Raw genomic sequence first — 20,994 nt, 5'->3', positions numbered from 1 at the left:
TTCACTTTCTAATGAAACCTGGTCGTTGTGGCCTTGTGGGTGGATGGAAGCTGAAACAAGCCCGTCATATATATGAACCTGACTGGCTCCCGTGCTGGTGGCATGTAAAAAGCACCCACTACACTCTCAGAGTGGTTGCCGTTACGAAGGGCATCCAGCTGTAGAAACATTGCCAGATCAGATTGGAGCCTGATGCGCCCTCCTGGCATGCCAGCCCCCAGTCAAACCGTCTAACCCATGCCAGCATGGAAAACAGACGTTAAATGATGATGATGATGAGTTGTTGAGATAACGTAGAAAATATGTGACTGAAAATAAAGTTTATTTGGTAGCCGAAAGATTACTGAATCTTTTGATACCCCATATGTCAAAATCAGCAACTCAATTTTCAAATGCATAAGGAACACACACATACACACACATTCTCTCTCTCTTTTATATAGATATATACTCCAGACAATTTTTACTGTCCTGCAAAGAGTACACAGAATTACCCATCAGAAGAATTCAAGGAGTGAATAACAATTAATTTTAGTCACTGATTGTTGTGGTTAGCCATTAACTGGAACATAACTGAGAGCTAATATGGTGTCCGCCTGGATAATACATCCCTCCAAACTCACTATTATATATATGTATATATATACACACACATACATATGATAGGCTTCCACACAGTTTCCATCTATCAAATCCACTCACAAAACATTGGTTTGCCTAAGGTGCCACACAGTGGACAGAACCCAAAACCATGTGGTTGCAAAACAAGCCTCTTAACCAGACAGCCAGGCCTAAATTTCCTACATTGCTGAATGGTATAGTGGCAACATTTGCTATCAACCAAAGATGGAACTTATGATTGAGAGATTAAATAACAATGAAGGATTACAATGTCTATATAGTAGTGTATGAGAGATAATGAGGATTAGTAAGGGATTAAGAGAGTTTGAGAAATGACAGATCACTGGGATCTAATGGATCAACAGACTAAGAGTGTCACTGACACTGGCTGGAGTGAATGCTTTGAAGTCATGTGATTAATTTTGGGGTTTAATTTTTCTGAAGGAAATCTGGTGGAATTCTGGTTTAAGCCCCCCATATAACCCATTGTATCTTTTTTTTATTTTCTGGAATTTTCAGAAAATTCTTGTGGATTTGTGTTCTACACATGGGAATCCATACAATGATGAGAAACAAATTAAAATATTTTTGATTCTCCTCCCCGACCTCAGAAATCCTAAAAGTTCCACTCTCAAATTTTCTTTTAAAATCAGAGTTTAAATCCCAGCAATGGACCACCCTTGGATGCATCATCATTTCATTAAATGTGTTTAGGGAGAGAAAAGTAGAGAAAAACATCAATACATGTCAGAGTGACAAAGAAACAAGGAAGGTATCAGGTGGTTATGAGATGTGCTGAAAATAACAGCTAAATTGCCTTTAAATCACACATAGAATTTTTTTTTAATTTTGCATAATTGTATGAATTCCTGTGTATAGAACACAACTTCACAAAAAATTTTTGAACATTCCAAAAAATTAAATAGTTATAAAGGAGTTATATGAGGTGCTTAAAGCAGATGTCTACCAGAAATCTAACCCTGAAGTTTGCGTTTCCACACTTTGACAAAATTTGTGAAGTAAGTCAGTTGTAGCAGCAGTAGCAGAGCAGTTGCTCTGGTTTGTATTTTACCATAAATTTCTAGTTGAGTACCACCGCATAGAGCAGTTTGCCAGTAAATCTTGGCTTTTCAGAACTCACGTAATCGGTTATTTTAACTCGATAGATTAATAGATGTATTGATTAATTGATTGATTCAGAATATTGCAGGAGATGCATGTTGATGTAATTTTGTTTAAATATTCTTGTTCTATCTCCCAAATGACATGTGTATGTGTGTGCATGAATATAGATGTGTTTATATGTGTGCTCACTTGTTTGTGTGTGTGTGTGCTGGTTTGGCTGTTTGTCAGAGTTGACTCTGCAACCATATAAATTGGGGAACAGCCCCACTTTGTGGCAGCTTAGATAACTCTTCTATGCCTCTAGGCTAACGAATGCTTTGTAAAGAATTTGGGTAGATGGAGATTGCTTGAAGATTGTTGTGTCTGTATGTGATGAAGGCACATGGCTCAGTGGTTAGAGCATCAGGCTCACAATCATAAGGTAGTGAGTTCAATTCCTAGACCAGGCTGTGTTGTTTTCTTGAGCAAGGTACTTTATTTCACATTGCTCCAGCTCACCCAGCTGTAGAAATGAGTTGCGACATCTCTGGTGCCAAGCTGTATTGGCTGTTACCTTTCCCTTGGATAACATTAGTGGTATGGAGAGGGGTGGCTGGTATGTATGAGCGACTGCTAGTCTTCCATAAACAACCTTGCCTGGACTTGTGCCTCAGGGGGTAATTTTCTAGGTGTAATCCCATGGCTATTCGTGACCAATATTTCACTTTTGTTTAATGTTTCATCATCATATCATTTAATGTCCAGTTTCCATGTTTGCATGGATTCATGGGATTTATTTGAGGCAGATTATTTTATGGGCTGGATACCCTTCCTGTCACCAACCCTCACTAGCCCCATGGCTAGATATGATTTTGCAGAATATTGAAAATTAATGTTACAGCTTGTATGACAGTGACATGCATCTACAACATTCATGCAACATCAAGACGAGGAGACACAAACACGCATAGACACACGTGTGTGTGTGTGTGTATATATATATATATATATATATATATATATATATATATCATCATCATCAGCATCATTTAACATCTGCTGTCCCTGCTGGCATGGTTGTATACACACACACACACACACACACACACACACACACGCGCGCGCACGCATACAACAGGCTTCTTTTGGTTTCTGAGTTCCAAATCCACTCACAAGGCTTTGGTCAGCCCAGGGCTATTGTAGAAGCCACTTGCCTGTTGTGTATATGTCTATGTGTCAGTGTTTGTCCCCCACCACCCTTTGACAACCTGTGTTGGTGTGTTTACATTCTGTAACATAGTGGCTTGACAAAAGAAACTGATAAAATAAGCACCAGGCTTCAAAAAAAAATGTTCTGGATTTGATTCATTCAACTAAAAATTCTTCAAGGCGATGCCCCAGCATGGCCGCAGTCTAATGACTGAAACAAGTAAAACATAAAAGAATTTTTAATACAGAATCCTCTGAAATCTGAAAAGACATATTATGTTTTGAATGTAAACTAATTTATCTTCTCTAATCAGATTATAATTGTCATCTTTATTCATACTTCATAAACAAAATCATCTTCTCTACTACTGCTGCAGCTATTATGGCGCCTTAAACTTCTCCCAGTTTTAGTTTCCCAGACAATGAACGGTTGAGTAAGCAATTATTGAAAAAATAAAACTCTTCCTTTTTCTGTTCTCTTTAATGCTATTTTATTTATGTTTTCAACTGTTGCCTGTCTTCATAATTAATATCAATTTGGTATCTGAAGAAATCAGCATGGTAAATATTTTAGATGTATACAGAGTTAGTTAGAAGAGGCAGGGAGTTCTTTTCCCACTTCCACTTTTATTTTAATAGCTCTTTAGGGAAATAGAGAGAGCGAAGGAAAGAGAACATTTTGCAAATTCATTATTGCGATATTTCAAATTAAAACAGAACATTTTTAATACACCTGCTTCTCTTCTGTTGCTCACTCAAAATAATTATAATAAAAAACAAAAATTGAATAGAAGCAAACAAGATGTTTTAAATAGAAATGTAATAACTAATCTCATAAGTTACATATGGCTTTTCTTCTACATGCAATAATATTATGTTGTTTCATTATATATTATATTTCTCTTTAGCTTCTTGAAATATCCCCCATTGTTATTATTTGGTTTTTTTATATTTTCGCTGTGACAATTCAGCTCCAGGAGAGAATTGCTGTTAAAGAACATCATTTAGAATTTCTATGGCATACTTACTGTTAAGTTTTGAATTAACCCTTTAGCGATGATTTAGCATTCAGATTACTCTGTTAAATGTTATGTTTATTTATTCATATAATTTTGTATTACTTATGCATTATCTCATAGCTTTGAGGTTTCAGTGAGGTGTCAGTACTGGATGGGTGTGAGATGCTAGATATGGCCATTTTGAATGTAAAACTGGTAGAATATTTGGGCCGGATATGGTCAGTTTAAATGCTCATGGGTTTGGGCCGGATATGGTCAGTTTAAATGCTCATGGGTTAATGCCTTGATGCTTTAAATTTCACCCTGAAGTGGTTTGAGAAAAGAGTGCGTCAGTAGCAGGGTGTGCTTTTGAATATGCAATTTTTTAATGAAAATATTACAGAGCATCTTTTATTTCATACTTGTTTCAGTCATTAGATTGTGGCCATGCTGGAGCACCACCATGAAGTGTTTAGTTGCACAAATTGAACTTTAGTGCTTATTTTAAGTCTCTTTTGCTAAACTGCTAAGTGACAAGGGCATTAAAATTCCAACATTGGATATAAAGTAGATACAAAGATACACACACATGCATATATATACACCCATAGAACTCTACTGGTATTTTATCTATCCCCCCCACACACAAACACCCCAAAAAAACTGATGGGAAGTAAAGTTGATCTTTGATAGTATTTGAACTCAGAATGTAAAGAACTACTTCTAAATATGGCAAAACATTTTGTCCTGTATTCTAACAACTCTGCTAGTTCACTGCCATTAATAATTCTAACATCAATCACAGCATTTAGAAGAACTTTAAAACACAACTTATGCCAAATGAAATTGATGTAATTCTTCTACTTGATAAGAATGATAATAGTACTTTAATAGCTAATATAAGCAGTGCCAATTTGGTAGGGCAAAATGGTAATATCAAATGACTGTAATGCTATGCAAAGACAAGCAGCTAAGAAATTTCACAATTGAGTTAAAAATCATTGTAGCATGTTTCGGTATTTGTTTGTCGTTGTATTGGTAATTATTAATACTGAAATGATATACAACTGCCATTGTTAACATATCAATCATCTTATGTTGAAAATATAGATATATAAAAGAGAGTTTAAGATAATCATAGTGTCACAGTCTGTAAATGTTAAAGATCATTCCATCTTTGAATCTATACATTCAAAGATGGAGCTTCTGTTTAGTGGTTCTGCCGTTCTTGAATACTAAATAATGATGATGTAACAACAGCAGCCATTGCTCTGTCTCTGTCCTTCTCTATCTCTCTATTGATCTATCTATCTTTATGTCTCTCTTTCTCTCTCATCTTCTCTTTCTTTCCTTCCTCTTTTCTCTCTCTCTTTATCTATATCTCTTTCTTTCACTCTCCTCTTTCTCTCCTTCCCATTTTTCTCTCTCTCTCTCTTTCTCTCTCTCTCTCTCTCTTTCTCTCTCCTCTTTTCTTTCTCGGTTTTCTCTTTCTCTCCTTCCACTCTTTCTCTTTCTTTCCACTCTTTCTTTGTCTTTCCTTCTCTTTCTTTCCACTCTTTCTTTGTCTTTCCTTCTCTTTCTCTCATTCTCCCATACCCCTCCCTCCCATACTCCTCTCTATCTCTCCCTCTCCTCCTCTCTATCCCCTCTTACCCTCCTCTCTCCCATACCCTCTCTCTTTCGTTACTCACCCTCAGCGTTGTTAGTCTTACCCCTTCCCTACACACTCCAACCACCCTATTCCCTCCTCCCATTGTCATCATATCCTCACTCCTCTTACCCACTTACTCTAGCTTTCTTTTTCCTCTCCCCACTCTCTCTCTCTCTCTCTCTCTCTCTTTCTTTTATACTCACACAACCTTCAGTGAGTTGAGACACTGCAAAATCAAACAAGGATTGTTGAAGTATGAACTCTCCTTAGTGATGGCACCACACCAAAAATATAATTGAGTACATTTTGTTGCTTGTAAGGGTATCCAATGAAGGAAACCATTTCAAAACTGGAAAAACCTGGTTTTGTGGCTCATCTAGGAGGACAGTAGCCCCACCCCACCAAATAAACTGAGTTGGACTTTGATAACTCATCTAACCCATACCAAAATGAAAAGCAGATGTAAAAAGAAGGCAATGGGGATGACTACATCTAACTTTGGTATGAGACACAAATTTTGAAAGAAGAATGCATCATATTATAATTGAAACTTTTTTTAAGACTTCTTACACACTAATCCTTGATTATTGCAGGTGTTGCATTCCAAAATCTCCCACAGAAATAATTAAAATCTAAAAAAATATACCTATCAGCCACAGAAACCCGGATATACTGAGAGGCCGCAATATATATTTACATATATTAGCCAGAAAAATCCGCAATAGGTGAACTGCAATATGGTGACGGATTCCTGTAGTTCACTTGAAGCATTGTAGTATAGAAGTAGAAAAATGACTGAAATGAGAAATAAGGACAGCTTCTTATAATGCAGAAAGTTTTTTTAAATCCTTTATATTTTGGGTGCAAAGATCTGGTCGACTGTGAGGAGAGCAGGAACTGGTGAGCAGAGTACTTTAGTTTAGTAAGTTACTTGGTAACTTTAATAAGTTTTGGTGCTTTGAAAAAAATGGAAGCACCCAGTACACTCAAGTTCTAAAAAAACCTTTACATTTTGGGCGCAAAGACCTGATTGACCATGGAAGGGCAGGAACTGCAGTGTAGAGTACTTTGGTTTTGTAGGTTACTTGGTAACTTCAGTAAGTTCTGGTGTCCTGAAATAAAATCTGGTACACTCATGAAGTCGTTGGTGTTAGGAAGGCATGGAGCTATAGAAACTACACCAAAAGAGCATTGTCAAACCATCCAACCCGTGTGTGCTTGGAAAGCTTAACCCTTCAGTACTCAGATTACTCTGACAAATGTAATGCTTATTTATTCACATTGTTTTGAATTAATCATGTATTATCTTGTGACTTTGAGATTTTGATGATGTGACTATATTTTTAGAATGACATTGTAGGATAGGTGCAAAAGGCTAAATCTGGCCAGTTTAAACATAAAACAAGTAGAATGTTTTTGCCAGATATGGCTGGTTTAAATGCTAAAGGATTAAAGTCATAAATAATAATGATATATCATTTAGCATGCAAGTGCAGATGTATCTATGTGTTAAGAAATTTGCTTCCCAATTGCATGGTTCTGTCCCATTGTGGCACCTTGAGCAAGTCTTCTACTGTGGTCCTGAGCCAACTAAAGTCTTGTGAGTGAATTTGGTGCACAGAAACTGAAAGAAACCTGTCATAGGACAGAGGATTAAATTAAACACAAGGACACACACATCCAAACACTTGAATCATTTTGTGCCAACTGGTCTGCAAATCTAAACTTCGACCTTGCATTCAATATCCAAACCCCTGGAGCACTAAGACCATGTGCCTCCAATCGTGTGAGCTTGTATTACTGTCTTCTTGCCTTGACTTCATGTGATAGCTGTAAATGAGTGCTATCACCATGGAGATGGTCTCTTTCACTTCCAATCGTCTGTGAAAACCTGTCTGGTCATGGGGAATATAAATTTGCTTGGAAACAAGTGAGGGTGTTGGCAACAGGAAGGGCTTCAGGCTGTAGAAATTCTATCTCAATAAATTCCATTCAACTCATGCAAGCATGTAAAAGTGGATGTTAAGCATCACACACACACACACACACACACACAACAGGCTTCTTTCAGTTTCCATCTACCAACTCTGCTCAGAAGGCTTTGGTCAGCCTGAGGCTATAATAGAAGACATTTCACCTATGTGACACACAGTGGGACTGAACCCTGAACTATGTGGTTGAGAAGTAGGTTTCTTACCACACAATTAGGTGTGTGTATATTGTTGATGTTTTAGAAATTTAGAAACTTTGAGAACATGAAATAATTCTTCTTTGAAACAGTGAATCTTGAATCAGATAAATCTATAAATAATAGTATGTAAATATTGTGTTATAAAAGGGTTTTTTTACTCAATATTTACATGCTATTATTTATAGCTTTATCTCCTTCAAGATTCACTGTTCCAAAAACATAAGTGAGGGCTACCAGCAATGTCTGTCCACACCCCCCACCATCTCACTGCCACTACACCATCACCACTACACACACACACACTCTCTCTCTCTCTCTCTCTCTCACACACACACACTCCTCTAGTTCCAGTTACTAACTAATCCGTCTAGATTATTTTGCATTTTGTCTTTTTTATCCTCACTCTATCATCTGTTGTCATGGAATTAACTTTAGTTCCTGCACTTATTGTATAACATCTTTAGCAATATGTACATGCACACACGCACACACATTGTTTCTCTCTCCTTCTCTCTCTCAAGCTGGTAGATTGTATTACCCTCCCCCCATCACTAAATGCCACTTTAAACTTGGTCTATGTTTATTGTCAGGCGTCTCAACTATTTAGCTGCAAACTTTATTTTTCCTTAAACATCTCAATAACTGAGGCAATGAATCATTGTTAATATCAGTTTTCCAGTCTATTTAATCCCATTTTTAGTTATGAATAATTGCTAAAAGACGAGATTTTAATAGTCAGTATAAACACGCACACACGCACACACACACACACACACACATAGATATAATCATTGTTTTACTTTTTCCTGCAAATTATCATAAAACACAGGTCAACACCCAGTCTTGAACTAACTCCTATCTGTTGACCATAAGAACTTGGAAAAAAGAAGACACAGAATAGGACAGGCCCTTGGTTGACATCACTTGTCTGCTAAATTTCCCATGGCCAATCTGATGCCAAACTTTGAAATTGTTTTTATCATCATCCTTGTTTCTATGTTCATTTCTCATACTGGCTTGAGTTAGATGGGTTCCCAAGTCCAAGTCCTTATTTAGAGCTGCTACCCTCCTCGAAAGGTCAGAGAATCACATCTAGTTCACACATACCAATTTTGGCTTGGTTTCTATGGCTGAATGCCCTTCCTAACACCAACTGCTTTTTAGAGTATATTGAGTGTACATTTAGTGAGGTTTCAACACTAGACAGATTCTCATATATTCTGCTGATTATGATTGCTTCCACTAATTCTAAACTCTACTTCAACCTTAGATCATTCAGCTATACTTGGCTCACTTTTTTAATGGCTTGGTCAGAGGAGTAAGAGAAGTTAGTGTGACATTTTTTTAGGGCCTGTGGGGATAATTGGAGAGATGGAGGAAGATATTTTTACACCAATAACCTGGCCCAAAGGCTTGCAAATGCATGCACTCCATTGTAGACATCAAGGACCGACCATATGATGGTGTTAAACTCATTAATGGATTAAGCCTAATACCCAAAAACACAAACAGTCCTTTTGACAGGCTTCCACATAGTTTCCTTATGCATAATTCTACACACAAGGTCTTGTTATAGTAGAAGACATTTGTCCAAGGTGCTGCACTGTGAGATGGAACCTGAAATTACGTGATTTAGAAGTTAACTTCTTAATTGCGCAACCTTTCTTGTGCCCATTATTGTTCCTCAGACTATAAGAAGAGTATTTGGGACCTTATCAGGTGCCTTTTCTATGCTTGTGAATATTCATTTCAAATTTTCATACAAGGCCAGCAATTTCAGGAGAGTGGGTAAGTTGATATTAACCCCAGTGCTCAACTGGTACTTATTTTATCAACCCCTGAAAGGATGAATAACAAAGTTGATCTCAACGGAATTTGAATTCAGAACATAAAGATGGATGAGGTGTTGCTCACTATTTCCCCCAGTGTGTGCTAATGATTCCACTAGCTCACCTCTTTAATAATAATAATAATAACAATAATAATTATAATAATCCTTTCTACTATAGGCACAGAGCATGAAATTTGGGGAGAGGGAGATTGACTAATTACATCAACTTCAGTCCACTACTGGTACTTATTTTATTGACCCCAGAAGGATGAAAGGCAAAATTGACCTCAGCGGAATTTGAACTTGAACATAAAGATGGATGAAATGTTGTTTAGCATTTTGCCAGGCATTCTAATGATTCTGCTCCCTCACTGCCAGACACACTTGTGAATATTGAGATATTTATAAGATTTCTCAGTTAAAAGTTGACTCTTCTTTCAGATGTTATGATTGATGCATTGTATCAACTATAAAAAAAAAAGAAACAATGCAAACATAGCTTCTTTGGTTTGATCAGAAGATCAACTACTACTACTACTACTACTACTACTACTACTACACATATTCATTATCTGTTTTTAATAACTTCTTCTGTTTTCTCTAAGAATGGTACATAAGAAATACTGAGTACTCAATATAGGTGCAGGAGTGGCTATGTGGTAAGAAGTTTTCTTTTCAGCCACATGGCTTTGGGTTCAGCCCCACTGCATGGCACCTTGGGTTTCTACTATAGCCTCAGGCTAAACAAAACCTTGTGAATGGATTTGGTAGACAGAAACTGAAAGAATCTCATTGCATATGTGTGTGTATCTTTGTGTCTGTGTTTGTCCCCCACTGCAGCTTGACACCTTTGTTGGTTTGTTTATGTCCCTATAATTTAGCTGTTCAGTAAAAGAAAAAGTACTGGAGTCAGTCCATCAGACTAAAAGAAAATTCTTCAAGATGTTGCCCCAGCATAGCTACAGTTTAATGACTGCAATGAGTAAAAGATGAAAGACAGGCAAATCTACTTTCACTTTTGATTGCTACCCATATCAAGGTCAGTAGCTTCATTAAATCGATTATCACATCTGGCTGGGTCCACCCTTTCTAACACAAAGCTCTGTAGTTTCATCACTGTGATTTCAGACTAACCATTGGCATATTTGGTTTTCTCAAAGCTGTGCAATCAAAAATCATCTTTTTTGAACACAAGATATGAAAGGCAAAGTTGGCCCTAGTGAGATTTGAACTCAGAACACTGAGAGTCAGAAGAAATATCATGAGGTATTATTCTCCCCAACCTGAAATAACTCTGCAAATTCACTGCTTTGTATACCTAATAAAACATCTGAGTTTAATTCCATCTGGCAGCTATTTCTTGTTCTTCATAGATTATCTGTCCTGTGTCTTTGAATAATGGATAAATTTATATACATATATCACCATCATCATCTAATGCCCTTTTTTTCCATGCTGGCATGGGTTGTACAGTTTGACAAGAACAGACAAGCCAAATTCTGTGTATGCATGTGTATATATATCTGTGTGTGTGTGTGTGTGTGTATATATATATATATATATATATATATATATATGTATATCAGTTTTATTTGAACAGAGTGTGTAGTCTGGGGTTGTGCACTTGTGTGTGTATGCATATGTATGTACACACACACACACACACACACACACACACACACACTCATCCATACACATACAGATACGCAGTGCATACATACCTACACTTACACAAATATGTAAGTGTGTTTGTGTATGGGAATGTGTGTCTGTCTGTGTCTTTGTGTGTCTGTCTGTGTCTTTGTGTGTCTGTCTGTGTCTGTGGCTTATTTTTAAACTGTACACTAAGAGGATATGGGAGGAAATATAGTCAGCCAATGACTGAAGTCATTTTGCTGATATCATTGGATGCCAAATTGATATTATATCACTCGGTGCTACAAGAGCTGACATAAAATAATGGATAGGTAAAGATAATAAACAGGATCAATTACAGTAGTGTTGTTTCTCTCCACCACCACCACCCCCTATCGCCAGCCCCTCCCTCTCCCCTCTCCTCACCCCCGAGTCCCCCCCCACACATGATCGATAATGTCAGTTATAGTCAGAAGTAGATTAGAAAATGTTAAATTATTGACCCAGTGCAGTTATTTCGGTTGTGTGTGTGTGTGTGTTTTGCTGGTCAATGGTGTCACAAAATAGCAATTAAAAATACTCTTTATATAATTGTGTGTGTGTGTGTGTGTACTCATACATACATACTTACATATATGTACATATATATATGTATGTATATGCATATATATATATATCTATATATATGTATACATACGTACATATACACACACATATGTGTGTATATACACATTTTTATCTGTTCTTGAGGAAATTCTTCTCATTCATAATTCAATCTACCTGACACTTTAAGAGAAATGCTTCCAGGAAGTCAGAAGATATCCACTTAACCAAAGAGTTATATTGGTAGCATGTGTGACACAGAATGGTGGTTGACCCTCAGTATCTTCACTCATCTTTGACATCACCCCCCCCCCACTCCTATTACTGTGTGCATTGTCTCAATCTTTCTGACAAACTTATGTCTATCACCTCTTTATCTACCCCCATCCATTCTCTAAACTCATTTAACTCTTTCAGATTACTCTGTTCAATGTAATGCTTATTTATTCAAAGGTGGTGAGCTGGCCGAATTGTTAGCATGCCAGGTAAAATGATTAGCAGTATTTCGTCCGGCTTTATGTTCTGAGTTCAAATTCCACCAAGATCAACTTTACCTTTCACCCTTCCAGGGTCAATAAAATAAGTACCAATTGAACACTGGGGTTGATATAAACAGCTTGCTGGCTTTGTGCCAAAATTTGAAAATTGAAATTAAGACCGCAAGCTGGCAGAATTGCTACCATATTGGACAAAAAAGCTTAGCATAATTTCTTTGACATTCCCAGTTCAAATTCCATTGAGGTTGACTTTGCTTTTTATCCTTTCAGGGTTGATAAAACAAACACCAGTCAAGCACTGGGGTCACTGTAATCAACTAGTCCCTTCTTCCAAAATTTCAGGCCTTGTACTTATTACTCTTTACTCTTACTCTTTTACTTGTTTCAGTCATATGACTGTGGCCATACTGGAGCACCGCCTTTGGTTGAGCAAATCGACCCCAGGACTTATTCTTTCGATGCCTAGTACTTATTCTATCGGTCTCTTTTGCTGAACCGCTAAGTTACGGGGACATAAACACACAAGCATCGGTTGTCAAGCGATGTTGGGGGGACAAACACAGACACACAAACATATACACACACATACATATATATATATATATATATATATATATATATATATATATATATATATATATACATACATATATACGACAGGCTTCTTTCAGTTTCTGTCTACCAAATCCACTCACAAGGCTTTGGTCGGCCCGAGGCTATAGTAGAAGACACTTGCCCAAGGTGCCACGCAGTGGAAATGAACCCAGAACCATGTGGCTGGTAAGCAAACTACTTACCACACAGCCACTCCTGCGCCTATTATAGAAAGGATTATCATTATTATTATTATTATTATTATTATTATTATTATTGTTATTATTTTTAAGGCAGCGAGCTGGCAGAATTGTTAGCTTGCCGGGCAAGGTGCTTAGCAGTAATTTGTCCGACCTTACTGCACTTTGGTTTGGAATTGTTGCAGTGTTTTCCTTGTTTATTTATAAAGTTATTGTCTGAGCACAATATCATTATTTGTCTTCCATTATAACATCTGGCCTGCTGGAAACCTATTACTAGCAACGCTTAACTTTCAGAAAATATACATAATACATAAATAAATGAGACAAGGGATAAATTTCTTCCTGGATAAAATGTCAGTCAATTGCAGGTGATATTCCTTGATTTGCTATCTATTTAGCTTTCTCATTGCTAACAATTAAATTTCTCTTATCACACTTCTTCCTACTGGTTTTAGTGGGTTGGCCATGTTTTAAATCCTGTGTTAGAAGGCAGCTGGTGATAGCAAAATGTGAGGTTGTCAGAGTTAAAATTTTGGAAGCATTTTATATTATTTATTAAAAAGAAAAGACAAAATCCCATAACGCTTAGATACCTGTGTGTTATCTTTGTCAGATTCCAATTCTTCGTTTCTACTTTGGCGTTTCTTATAGTTTATTGCATTATTATTTAATTATTAGAATTACTACTAACACCAGCAGAGCAACTACTATAACTACTACTGACACAAACATACACAAACACACACACACAAACTTACACATATACATACAAACATACACAGACACACAAACACACACATATACATACAAACACACATGTACACACAAACACACACATACAAACAGAAACACATAAACACACATATATACACACAAATACACAAACATACACACATAGGCACACACACCAACTCACATAGACAAACACACGCACATACATTATAAGCACACACATACACACACACACACACACACACACACGCACACACTATTTACTCCTGTCATTTTGTTTATTCAAACAGATATTTGTCTTCTTTTGCTAAAACTCTGATGTTTGAAGAGAGGAAAGTTTTCAGTTGTTTGTATTCCTGTTGGTGTTCTGTTGATTAAACATTTCAGTTTTGCATATGCTAAATGTTTCTAAAATGTAATTATATTTAGACAATTCTATAACAAATAACCTGAATTTATATGATGGTTGACCTGAAACTGTGTAATTAATCTAAGCTGCATGGATGGTGAGACTTGGCCAGGTTGAAACTACAAATTTCAGCTGCTAACATATATCCAAGGTGTCCCAGAATTAACTCTCTGTTTTAATGAAATCAACAATTTTTTTTTTTTTTAACTGACAAAATTTTATGTTTATTACTTAATCATGATACCATAACAAATAGATTTCTAAATCTTACATCAAAACTTTATTGAAAATTTTCAACATGTGATCCATCTGTATCCCTGCAAATTTCAGATCTATCCTAGCATTGCAAAATGTTTTGGCTCATTTCAGGAGTTATCTCCTGCACTGCTAACTGAATGTGTTAAGTTCAACTAAACTATTGCTCCATTCTGGGGATGTACCTAGAGAAAATGATTATGACCAAATTGAAAAAAACTGTCATGGACAGATAAGTGGGATCCAACAGGAATGAAGATAAAATTATTTCAAAATTTATAAAAATTATGAAATTATGAACAAAATTTAAAATCTATACACTATTAACACATATTAAACTTGATAAAGGTAAATAAAAGAGAGTTTTTTTTTAATTGTTCAAATTTACTGAAAAACTGTCACTCTATTGGCTACAACAATGTGGGCTCCAGTTGATCCAATCAACAGGCCTGTGAAATTAAGATGCATGTGGCTAAGCACTCCATGGTCACATGTACCCTTAATGTAGTTCTCAGAGATATTCAGTGTGACAGAGTGTAACCAGGCTGGCCCTTTCAAATACAGGTACTACTTGGTTTTGCTAGCTGAGTGGACTGGAGTGACGTGAAATAAAGAATCTTGCTCAAGGACACATGTCACTGGGAAATGAACTCACAACATAACGATTGGAAGCTGAATACCCTAACCACTAAGCCACACACCTTCACACCAGTTCACTGAAATAGTTCATTCTGGAACACCCTGTAGATATAGGTGAAATAAATATCATAGATGTTTTGCCCCACACAGAAAGTTCAGGTTCTACTCAGATGTTTTGCAAGCTCTTCTAAATTCATTGCAAACCCTTCCATATTGTCAGCAGGTATCTTGGAGTCACAAGAATTTTGCCCTTTAGCCACACCTGTGTGGGGCAGCTAGTTTAATATAGTGAGCAAGAATTGTTAATTACTTCCATAGTTAAAAGAACCAATCATTATCTTCTTAACTCTGCCCCAAAAAGACAGAGAAAACAGTTTTTTTTTAATTATTAAAACAGGGAAAATGCAATGCAAGAGTGAGTTTCATCTTTGGCAAGATGGTGAAAACTCCAGAAATGTTTGTCATATTAAACCTTAGTGTGTGTGTGTGTGTGCGTGCATGTGTGCATGTGTGCGTGCGCACTGCATAGTTAGCTTTATTGAATGGAGACCCTATATATATCTTTTACTTGTTTCAGTCATTAGACTGTGACAATGCCTGGGCACCACCTTTTGGAATTTTAGTTGAATAAGTCTACTCTTGTACTTATTTTTTTAAAGCCTGGTACTTATTCAATCAGGCTCTTTAGCCAAACCACTAAGTTACAGAAATGTAAACACACCAACACCAGTCAAGTGGTGGTGGGGGGGACAAACACAGACATGGAGACATATATATATATATATATGCATATATGGTAGGCTTCTTTCAGTTTCGAAATCTATTCACAAAGCTTTGGTCGGAACAAGGCTATAGTAAAAGGCTGAACCTGGAACCATGAGGAAGCAAACTTCTTCTCACACAACCACACACTTCAGCAATGTAACTACACATGTGCTATTGATAATTTCATTTCCTTCTTTGGACTTTTCCCTTTCTCCTTTCTGATGAAGAGCTATGCTCGAAATGTCAAACTCTCTTTTTTTTACCAAGCTTCAAACTAATGCATTCTTTATGCAAAAAAAAATAGACTCCATCAAATGTCAGCAAGATAGGCTAGAGGTAATGGATAGCATCTGTTGGTGACCAAGTCAGTAATGGGGGTGGATACTCAGAAAGTGTTACCACTGGAATAAGAATAGGCTGGGCAAAGTTCAGAGAGCTCCTACTTCTGCTGGCAACAAAGGGCCTCTCCCTCAGAATAGAAGGCAGACTGCATGATGCCTGTGTGCAAACAGCCATGCTACACAGCAGTGAAACATGGGCTCTAGCCACAAAGGACATGTGTAGGCTTGAAAGAAATGAAGCTAGCATGCTTCGCTGGCTGTGCATTGTTAGTGTGCATGTATGACGGAATATAAACATCTCGAGATAAAAATTGGGCATAAGAAGCATCAGATGTGGTGTGCAAGAGAGACAACTGCGCTGGTATGGTCATGTGATGCATATGTACAAGAATAGCTGTGTAAAGAAGTGCTGATCTCTAACTGGGGGGAACATGTGGAAGAGGTAGACCCAGGAAGACATGGAATGAGGTGGTGAAGCATGATCTTTGAACATTGGGCATCACAGAGACAATGGCTAATAACCAAGACCTTTGGTGATATGCTGTGTTTGAAAAGGAGACCCATCAATCCAAGTGAAATCATAGTCATGGCTGATGCCAGAGTCATGTAACTGGCACTCGTGCTGGTGCCACACAAAAGCACCTTTTGAGCATTGGGCCTCAGGGAGGCAATATGACCAATGCTGGTGTCGCATAACTAGCACCCATGCTGGTGGCACGTAAAAAGCACCTTTCGAGTGTTGGACCTCACAGGGGCAATGACAAATGACTGAGAACTTTGGCAATATACTGTGCTTGAGAAGAAAACCCATTGAGCCAAGTGAACTCACAGATGTTGAAGATGCTGGTGCAATGCAACTGGCTCCCATGCCAGTGCCACATAAAAGCACCTGTTACACTCTCAGAGTGGTTGGTGTTAGGAAGGGCATCTAGCCATAGAATCCATGCCAAATCAGACTGGAGTCTGGTGTAGCCCCTCAGCTTACCAGCCCTGGTCAAACTGTCCAATCCATGCTTGCATGGACAACAGATGTTAAATGATAATGATGAGATGTATATATATATATATATATATATTACACAAAATGACATGTATTAGAAAAACCTGAGATAAACTTAAAGTAGTTAAGCTATAGGCACCAGCATGGCTGTGTGGTAAGAAGCTTACTTCCCAATCAGACGGTTTTTGGTTCAGTTCCACTGTGTGGCACCTTAAGCAAGTGTCTTCTTTTATTGCATATATTTTAGAGAGATAATTTATTAATTTAAAAACAAAACTTGTTTTCAAAATGGTAAACACCATTTTTATATAAAATTAATTTCGATTAAATTTTATTAATAGATGCCTTATGTTGCAGAACTTTGGAATTTTTCCACAGGACCACTTTAAGAAATTGCTCAAAGTTTTCTGCTCAGAAGGTATCTTTTCTCCCAGTTAATTAGATTTTGGGTCATAGAGTGTCAAAAGATAATCATAAATCCATATATCTTCATAAGCCAAGTTAACATGTATTCTTTTACTGGTTCCAGTCATTTGACTGCAGCCATGCTGGAGCACTGTTTCAAAGGGTTGAACAAATTGACCCCCAAGACTTTTTTTTTTTAAGTCTGGTACTTATTTTATTGGTCTCTCTTTGCCAAGCTGCTAAGTTTTGGGATGTAAACTCACCAACACCAATTGTCAAGCGGTGGTGGAGGACAAACACAGACATAAAGATTCTCACACATAGATATATATATACATACATACAGGTTCCGTCTACCAAATCCACTCCCAAGGCTTTGGTCAGCCCAAGGCTATAGTGCAAGCTACTTTCCCAGTACAAGCGCCACGCAGCAGGACTGAACCCAGAACTATGCAGTTGTCTCTTCGTATTTCAGTGATCTTAAAGAGGCTGTCAAATGTAATTAGAGTACTTGTTTCACTAATTTCCAAGAAGGATACAATAATGGGTGTGCCACTCTCGGGATTTAGTAGAATGGAGCCTATAATTATGTCTGAAGGAATCTTTAGATGATTGAAATATGAAGAGAAAAACCGATCAATAAAACAAATGATTTTAGCAGACAAAGTTGCTGTCACAGATATGGACACCATTTTGACACTTTCATGATCAGAGTGATGTGGTCATTTTTGATTTCAGTTTATGTGTATCAGACAGAAACAAAAACAAAGAAATAAGGATAGTAATCACATTAGAAACATTGGCGAAATAAGAACCAAAGTCAAGAGGTTCCATAAACTGTGGTAATTGGTAAGGTTGATTGTTGTGAACAGTGAAAAAGTCTAGAGTTTTAGACGAAAGGCGTTTTGACAGAGAAGTAATGTAATGGTTTGTGGAAGTGATAAAGAAGTGAATAGGCCTAAAAGTGGAGGCAATAAGTAGGTGAGGAAGTGATCACAGTAAATTAGAGATATAAAAAAAGGGTAAAAAACCCCTTTGGTCATGAATGACCATGGGATTGCACCTAGAAAGTTCCCCTCTCAGGCACAAGTCTGGGCAAGGTTGTTTATGGAAGACCAGCAGTCACCCATGCATACCAGCCGCCTCTCTCCACACCACCGATGTTATCTCAGGGAAAGGCAAAGGCTGATACAGCTTGGCACCAGTGATGTTGCAACTCATTTCTACAGCTGAGTGAACTGGAGCAACGTGAAATAAAGTGTCTTGCTCAAGAACAACACACAGCCCAGTCCAGGAGTCGAACTCACTTCCTCATGATTGTGAGCCCAACACTCTAACCACTGAGCCATGTGCTTTCACATTAACTTAATAAAAATAAATTTGTTTTAGTAAATTCTTTATTATTTTCGAAATCAATTGATGCAAAAGTAGTGCATTTCAACAGAAATATGGCAACAGAAGGGTTAATTAGTGATGGGCTCACAGTTACAAAGAAAAAGTGATTGATGTAATGAAGAGTGATTTAGTGATAGGGTGGAATTGTTGAATGGAACTCTGACATCAAGGATTGGGCAAGGAAGACCCTGTAAAGTTCATAAGACCTCAGTGTGTGACAAGGAATTTGGTTGTGTCCGAGGCCCCTAACTTCCAGCCATAAGAATAGACAGGGTTATCTTAACAGCATTATAGGCCCCTAGGCAAATCAATGTACTGAGCTTTATAAGTATTTATTTATTGACAACAGGCTATAGCATGTATAAATCAGAATTGAGCTCCTAGTCCCATGAAGGCCCCCAGGTAACAACCAGTGTGCTCATACCTTAAGCAAGTGCTGAGGATGGACATATTTGTGGTCATTCATGTGTGTGTGCATGCACGCACGCACATGTGTATGTTTCATTTAGTTCCATTATTATAAAGATTCATACAGTCTCTCAACTGTTTCAGGTATATAAGAGAATTGCTAAGTGCTCTGGTACTTTTCCCCCATCCTTGTTCCTTTCTCTTAATATTTTACATACTTATTTCCAACAGGCTCTTTTCTTTCTCTACCTGTTTATCTCTCCTTCTTAACTTGCTTTGCTTTTCTTCAAAAGAAACAGCTGCTGTTTTTATTGACTTTCTTTTTTGATACCACTAATTTACTTTTCTTCATCCAGTGTTTACTTCATAACCAAAAGGCTTTAATTTTTTTTTTTTATTTATTGCATTTAATCAGCACAATGTCTCGATATTTGCTGTGAAGAACTATGAATTAAAATGTATAGAAATGTCTATCGATCTATCTGTCTGTGAGTGTGTACATACATAAATGTATATGTGTATTATGTGTGTGAGTGTGTATATAACATATCTAAGTATATGTGTGTATTATAGCTGCGTGTGCATGTGTAGTTATTTAGGCAAATCCAGTGGCTTGTTACTCAGAAAGTGTTATTAAAATTTATTGCAAAGATCCTAATTGTTGCTTTTAATTAGCAGTATGTTGTCTAACATTCACAGATTTTTGTTTTAAATTTATTTCTGACAAAGAAAAGAAAAAGCAAAGAAACCTTGACTATGTATATCTTGGTCACTAAAGCCAGTAAAATGTTACATTTATCTGTAAATTATGAAGCATGAGTTTTTAAAGATTGAAAAAAAGATTTCTTCCAAATAGCCCTCCCTTGACTTGGGTTAAAAAAAAATGCAATAATAATTAAGATGTTAATTAATGAAATCATAACAAAAGCTATTTTGGGAAGTATATATGTGTGTATATATATATATATATATATATATATACATACACATAAGCACATACTTCTTCAGAAATATCTGGCAACATTGCATTACTTGTCTCCAATCTTGAATATGAATTCATTCGTTTTCTTATATTTTTCACAAAATCTATCAAGACATAATAATGCCTTTGATAAAGTTGTTTCAATATTGAAGTATTTTGTTTATCAGTTAAATCATGGTTTTTCTTTCTTCTACTTTTTCATAATTTAAACAAAAACACAATAAAAGACGAATATGCACAATTGTGTCTGTATTCTTTTGCTCTTCCATTTGTAAATCAGAGATGGAATATCATTTTTAGACTTCTTCGTACAAGGCAACATGTCTATTGTGTTTCGTTGTTTCAGTATTAGAATTTAACGGTGTGATTTACACTTACTTCTCTCCTCAGATGTAGACTTGATTGACTTTTCTTCCATCTTGGTTGCCTCGGGACACCACTCCGACGAGAGTGTCCTCAGTGGCCTCAGTACACAGCCAGACCTGGATTTCAATAGCAGTGATGAATCAGAGAAATTATCAGCAAT

The 20,994-nt window shown here is 36.9% G+C and overlaps 1 protein-coding gene across 1 annotated transcript in view; it reads left to right on the top strand.

Annotated features, from left to right (window-relative positions):
* Positions 1–20,994, top strand: part of LOC106877382 (uncharacterized) — a 900,394-nt gene that overhangs the window by 774,087 nt on the left and 105,313 nt on the right. Inside the window, exon 16 of the mRNA XM_089341355.1 lies at positions 20,859–20,994. This exon is cut by the window's right edge and continues 14 nt beyond it. Within this exon, the coding sequence (XP_089197481.1) occupies positions 20,859–20,994 (136 nt within the window). The remainder of the gene's footprint in view (positions 1–20,858) is intronic.

The sequence above is a fragment of the Octopus bimaculoides genome, chromosome 24 (genome assembly GCF_046866305.1).
Source record: "Octopus bimaculoides isolate indiv1 chromosome 24, ASM4686630v1, whole genome shotgun sequence".
NCBI lineage: Eukaryota > Metazoa > Mollusca > Cephalopoda > Octopoda > Octopodidae > Octopus > Octopus bimaculoides.
Note: the sequence above shows the minus strand (reverse complement) of the source record. Positions and strands in the feature narration are given on the sequence as shown.